At 38.7% G+C, this 6909-nt stretch overlaps 1 protein-coding gene across 18 annotated transcripts in view; it reads right to left on the reverse strand.

Annotated features, from left to right (window-relative positions):
- foxp1b (forkhead box P1b) overlaps positions 1–6909 on the reverse strand; it is a 161885-nt gene that overhangs the window by 11962 nt on the left and 143014 nt on the right. For all 18 annotated transcript variants that reach the window (XM_020592903.1, XM_020592902.1, XM_020592893.1 and 15 more), the window contains 2 exons: positions 4633–4720; positions 2959–3042 (listed from right to left, as the gene is read on the reverse strand). In XM_020592903.1, the coding sequence (XP_020448559.1) occupies positions 2959–3042; positions 4633–4720 (172 nt within the window). The remainder of the gene's footprint in view (positions 1–2958; positions 3043–4632; positions 4721–6909) is intronic.

Below are 6909 nucleotides of genomic sequence, written 5' to 3' on the forward strand. Positions count from 1 at the left end.
TATATAGGAGAGGATGTGTGTGGATAGGATAGGCAGTATTTATATAATTAAATATATAAAAATATATATAAAACAATTATAATTAATGCTCATTATATTCAAAAGATATCAGAAATCTAAGATTGAATAAAGTGATGACATGGCACTAACGTAACAATAAGTTTTGTTTGTTTAATTTTTCCTCGTTTTATATATATATATAAATATCTCAATTTTACAAAATCAAAGGCATTTCCCAATTATTATGTTACACACCACTCTCACAAAGTTAGTGACATTTGTGTTTTCTGATTCTCCCATTTTAACAAATGCATGTCCAAGCCCTCACAATGCCTATTTATGTTTTGGAGGCTAAACTCTGTCTCTCTGGCAGTGTATGCCCCAGTAATTTGAATTACTGTAGCAACAGTAGCAGAAGATGTGTTATTCTACATTATGAATAAAATAAATCACACTTGGATTTGCGTGTTTCTGACACAATGCTATCAATAGAAAGGGGCTGCAGTGTTGACTTCTCTTCCTGTGGATTAGCAGGCTTTGTTTCATGTTTCATCCATATTCCCTGGCCATAAACACAGAGAGGCTTCAACAATAGGCCAGACAGGCTGGTAATAGCCTTGCCTTTGTTTGCCCCACCATTTGGGCTCACTCCAGTGCCTAGACAAAATGAGACTTCAGACTGAAATTAATTAAATGGTAATTGGTGATCTAATTATACTGGCTTTGACTCTGCAAGCTGCTAAAGAAAATAAACAAAAAGTCCCTCCTTAATTATGTATGGCGTAAAAGGTCAGATTTCTGACAAGAATGCTTAGTGACACCAAGCGTAGACAAGGCAAATACAAATACACATACACAGACACACAGAAAAAGGCATTGCTAATGTGGCACATTTTGTTTTACCACCCCCCACCCCCACCCCTTCACCTCAGAAGATTATAATGAATCCCATTCATTTGATGTTGTGCATGCACAGTATCAGTTTGTTTGCCTTTAATTATAAATAAATGTAAACCAGCAAATTCATCTGAGCCACTTTGCTCTGACAATTGACTACTTATACACACCTTTATGACTGTATATGCAACGGCAGAAAAGCACAACCAGCAATTACTGCAAGAACACAACTGTTTCATCAGAGTGTTTCTATCTCCAGTCAGCTCTGAGAATACTTTTGCTCTGCATCTAGTTAGAGGTATTTTTGGTGGCCACCTTTGAAGCTGCAATCTCACTAAAGCCTCAGTGGGGCCATGGGCCCTGACCTATGTAAGTCCACCACTCACCCAGCCACAGCCAGACATATTTGTCATAGCATTTCACAGCAGCTTGCAGCAGGCAAAGTGGCGCTGGAAAAATAGAGTCTATTTATTTGAATAAAAATCTCAGCTTGCCCCCTTGAGAGTGTTAACGCTGAGCTCTGACACAGCCATTCTCCCAGGCCCCAGGGAGACAGGAGAGGTAGTGAACTCAAGATGCTATCTGCCGCCCCTACCACTTTTCATATACAAATGTCCCTGTGTCAGAGCCCTCGTTTTGCACTATAATCTACACAATCAGTGTGTGTGACACAGGCACAGCTTTAACAGACGGCCTATTGTCGTTCGACATCTCCAGGCACTTTATGTTGACTGGCTGTGCTGTGTGGAGCGCACATACAGCCTCTGCACATCAATAGCTACATCTCTGACTGTAAATAAATGATCCAAGCTGCGCAGTGTGTTCAGGGACAGGGCTTCTGCATGTACATCCTACATCTATGTGCATGTTGAGAGTGTGATTCAGATTCATGCCCTGCAGTAAAATTATCTTTGCACATCTGGCTCTTTGAATGAACTGTCATACAGACTGAAATATGGTGGTGAGGCCCCTACTTAAATATGACAAAATAGCTCAGACAATGTTGTATGTTAAGCCTCTGCCAATATAGGATGGGACTGAGCATTAGGCTTTATGGCATGACATATATTAAGAGTGATTAGCATGATGCTTGGAATGTGTCAACAGCATTATAAACTTATCTGCTTTGTTCAAAGTCTAAGCACATTCTGGTGAATCACCAATTTGGCACATTTGCTGCAGAGATTCTATTTTTTCTGATACAGCAACATTTGAATTTTGTTGCCAAATAACCTAAGTTCAGCAGCTCTGGCGTGGACTTGCCAAGTGCAACTTACAAAAAACAAAAGTTTAAAAAAGCTGAGATTTATTTATTTATAACCTCAGTTTAGATCTAATTTTACTAAATATTTTTTTAGGGATTGCTGAAGGTAATTCCTGACAGGTTCTTTAACCATAAGAGCATTTAAATGTCACCAGGGAAGCATCTGGTATTATACAAAGTCAGTATTAAAATAAAAATTAGCTGGTGCTCGGTGCTACTACATGACAAGAGCACATCTATTTTAAAACTTGTGAGAAATACTTTCAATATATCAATAAATATTTTCTGCCTTTTTTGAACTAGTGTACTTTTTGTACATAGTTTTTCATTAATTGTTTTATTCATGTCACATTTTGGGGGGGTATTTGCCCATTCATAAGCATGAGATAGTTATTTGGCATTTTAATAAATGTTCTTTATATTTTATGCTATTTGGCAGGAAAATCTTTGCAACCTTGCTTTAAAAAGCAATAAAAAAAATATAATATATAATGTCTGTTATTATTTCTATTTTCCAGTGCTTTCATTTTCTCCCCTTCCCAAACAGCCACTGGTTCTCTGAAGCTGCGATGGGGGCTGTTACAGAGTGTGCATCCAGTTCATCACAGGCACCAAATTGAATCTCGGATGTCAGCAGATGTGGTCCAAACATTATTTACTGCCTCCCTCAAGAGAACAGCTGTTTTTATTTAGCAGATAAATAAGAAGATGGAGGAAGGGATTAATGAATACATGTGTGCCAATTAAGACAAACAAAAGGATGGGGGAGGGACAAGACAGAGGCGCATGCTGCTCACCGGCTGTGGGGTGGCTTTGGGCTCCGTGGACTTGACATGAAGGTGCGTCATCATAGCTTGCAGACGCTCTTTGTCTTTTGCTAGCTGTAATGAAGAAAGAGAACATATCACATTCTGTATGAACAAAAGGAGAAACACTTTCTGCACTTATTTATTCCATATATCTCGATGGGCATGTTTGAACAAACCAGTCTTTTTGCTCGCAAGACCATCTAATCATTTGTTTTTAAAACGCTTTTGAAAGCTGTCAACAACTCCGCACTTCACACAATCTAACTGCGGGCTCCAATTCAAGGTTAAAATATACTGTGTATTATTGCTAATAACAAGCCCAGGGCCTTTCTACCTGTCTAAAACTCACTGCTGTCTTAGCTGCCAGTTTAAATTATGGTGATAGGCTGCATGGAAAGGAAGCCTGTGTCTGATACACCTTCACTCTGTTCCTCTGGTTAACATACTACCTCAGCAGAAATAACAGGACGGTGGGACAAGTTGAGAAACTGAGCTCTCATGGTTTAAGGTTAACATTCTGTAAACCACAGCTGTTTTATAGTCCCTTTCAGTCATTTTTTGGGATATTATATGAGTAATACATAAACCACAAGCGAATACTGCATAAAATCTGGATTACATTACATTTCATCTTTGCTGCATTTGCTGTTATTTTTCTCTGTAACAGTCTGTAACAATAATAAATAAGTGCAGCCTTAAACCAATATGGTCATGTTCACCATTTAACCACCACCGTCTCTCTCTCTCTCTCTCTCTCTCTCTCTCTCTCTCTCTCTCTCTCTCTCACACACACAGACATACAGTACATATGACTGAGTGGTCATCAAAGAGCCCCCCTAATAGAATTAATGTGTTACCATGTCTTTTTCCATGAGTGCATTCATAATGTACCAATGCATATTTTTCTTTCTCACAGAAAAAGACAATTGGAGACCACTAACAAGACATAAGGTATTAAAGTCACTGATCACTTTATCAACTTTTCTGCAGTTGGCTACTTTCTTTCTTTAAGTCAACACAGCATCGAGCATTTACCCACACTGTGCTGCCGGGTCAGTTCACCAAGTGTTCTATTGTTGGTGCTAAACAGACTGAGTGGCCATCAAAGAGCCCCCCTAATAGAATTAATGTGTTACCATGTCTTTTTCCATGAGTGCATTCATAATGTACCAATGCATATTTTTCTTTCTCACAGAAAAAGACAATTGGAGACCACTAACAAGACATAAGGTATTAAAGTCACTGATCACTGTATCAACTTTTCTGCAGTTGGCTACTGTCTTTCTTTCTTTCTTTAAGTCAACACAGCATCGAGCATTTACCCACACTGTGCTGGTTCGTCAGTTCACCAAGTGTTCTATTGTTGGTGCTAAACAGTCAAAAGTCATAAATAACTTTAAAACCCAGTAAAATTCAAAGTGTAATTATCTTCTCTATTTAGCCCCAGGCCCTTCATATATCTTTTCCTAGCTGTCATGCATACATAACACATTTTTAATGACTGGTTACTTGGAAATGTACAAAACTGTTGTATTCTGCTGCACTCCCCTCCTTAGTGACCCCACGGTTGATACCAGACAAACAGGGAGGGGATTGGTGGAGGAAGTGTCAGAAGAAGAAGCCACTTAAGTTTTTGTGCCAAAGCAAATGCTGAGACAATACCTGCAGCTCCAGCTGTTGTACGACCTGCATCTGCACCCGACACTGGGCTGTGCTCCTGTCATCCAGGGCGTGCTCATTGTTAAGATGCCTGGAAAACAAAAAACAGGGAACACACAAAAAATGTGTCAGTTTGACTTCTGCCTTTTGCAGCAGTAAGAAACAGCGTCCGGTGATGCCTGGTTTACTGACGCAACCTGGTAACTGAGTAAAGGACAACACACAGGGAATGTGTGGTATCATCTAGGTAAATACTATGCAGAGCTCCAACATAAAACTAGAGTACATGTACAATGTCTTCAGCGCCAGAAGAAATATATCTGACAATATTTCAGGACAGTCACGACTGCTTCAACTATGGCTCACAGATAAGAGGAGTGACTGAAGAATTTCAGGGTGGACTCCTCTGCTACATTATGCACCGGTGCCCTAATGCCATGTCATTTTTTCTCAAGTTTTCTTTTTGCCTGGTGTTTTTTTCTGTTCATTTTGTCATTGAAATTAGGACAATTCAAATAAATTCTGCAAAGACAACAGGACAAGGCGATGGGACCTGTCACAAACTTGAATTATGGATATAATTATGCGTGATTATTTTATACTGGGAAGATGTTCTCTTTTCCTGTACTTTTATAACTAATCTAAATAAGTAGTTCGCCGGGCAGCGATTTATAAAAAACGGTGTAGATAAGGTTCACGAGTGAGGGAAATATGATTGGAGGAATTTTATCAGCCAGCGCATGAATTACTGTTTGAAAATGCTTATGCAGAGGCATTTCATTAATCATTTAATCATAATTCGAGCAGGATGTTTGAACTGATTTCACAAATACCCTTTCATTTCACTACTTCATTATGCTCGCTAATGGATCCAATATATTATATATATCATAAATCATATCACATCTTCGGTGACCATGTAGGTCACTGTCACCAGGCATGTCTGTGTGCACACAGTGGCGCCAGCAGACGGGAGAGAGGCGTGTAACATGCCTGCTTTTTCAAATGCACTTTTTCTGTCATTTATCGCAAATCAAAAACAGTCCGAGTCACTGTGAAGGCACAGTGGCAGCACTGACATTATGATGGCCCAATAAATTTGATGCCATTGCTTCATGTGTAGACACGTAAACACATTTGTGCATTAAACACCACACATACACTCAGAAAACAGATGCACATGAAGGGGAGGAAAATTGATGGCGCTCTGCTTGAAATATGAAGGCTCCTGCTCAGCTGCTGCATTTTCAACCTTGAGGTGAATGATTTAAATCTTTATAGGAAACGTGGTCTCTTACCCCATTCAGGTCTTCCTTTTGTGTTTTGATAGTACATTTTTCAAAATGACTGTGATGTGCATTCAACACTTGAAGTTAATTATTGTGGTGAAAAAGAAATTAAAAAGGCATATTTAAGGAAAGCGTGTGCAATAACTTTGCTGAAATCAATTCAGGTTTCTCTGGGCTTTCCATTTGTTTGAGTTAAATAAATGCCCATTTAATTAAGTAGGTCGGAAAATGAAACTGGTAAACATTTCAGGACATCTCACTAAATTTAAAAGAAGACAATAATAGGTAAAGACATTTCAGCTTCAATTTAACAGGCACAGACTGAATTTTCAATGAAGGGTTGCCTACGTGAGCAGCTTTGGAATTTCTCTGCTCATAGGAGACATGTGCCCTGCTTCTTTTCATCCTTTGTTACATTCCACTTTATTTCTTCTAATGACATGGAGAGTCACAGTGCATAATTAATAGGAAATGAAATATTCAAATGGCCCTAATGCAGCCTTGAGAGAAGTGTCTGGACACGGGAGCAGGGGATACAGGGAATTGACATCGAGGGAGACTATGAACGTTGGCATGTGTCACTTTCTGGACTTCAAATGAAGCCACTTTTAAAAGCTCTCTGGCAGGATGACAGTCTCTAATGTAAATTGCTACAATAAAACAAGTTAAACAGACATTCCTGTAACAGTCGGCTCTTTACAAACCAGTTAGTTTGCCTACAGTTTTCTTTCTTTACAATTTCTAATTATATAGGTTGGACCCGCAGCTTATGGCTGTCTCTGAGGAAGGCTTATCTTCTTCGCTCTCGGTTGGAATTTAAATTAAATGCACACATCTTTACAGTACAATAAAAATTCCTTGAAAATTTCTGCATTTATTTTCATGTAAAAAATTACACACATAAAAGTTTATTTTTATTTTGTTTTACATTATGTGTGGCTTTTTTTTTTTTTTTTTTTTTTACGGGTTTGCAGTTGTACAAGGCTGCATG

The sequence above is a fragment of the Monopterus albus genome, unplaced genomic scaffold (assembly GCF_001952655.1).
Source record: "Monopterus albus unplaced genomic scaffold, M_albus_1.0 scaffold18.1, whole genome shotgun sequence".
Lineage (NCBI taxonomy): Eukaryota > Metazoa > Chordata > Actinopteri > Synbranchiformes > Synbranchidae > Monopterus > Monopterus albus.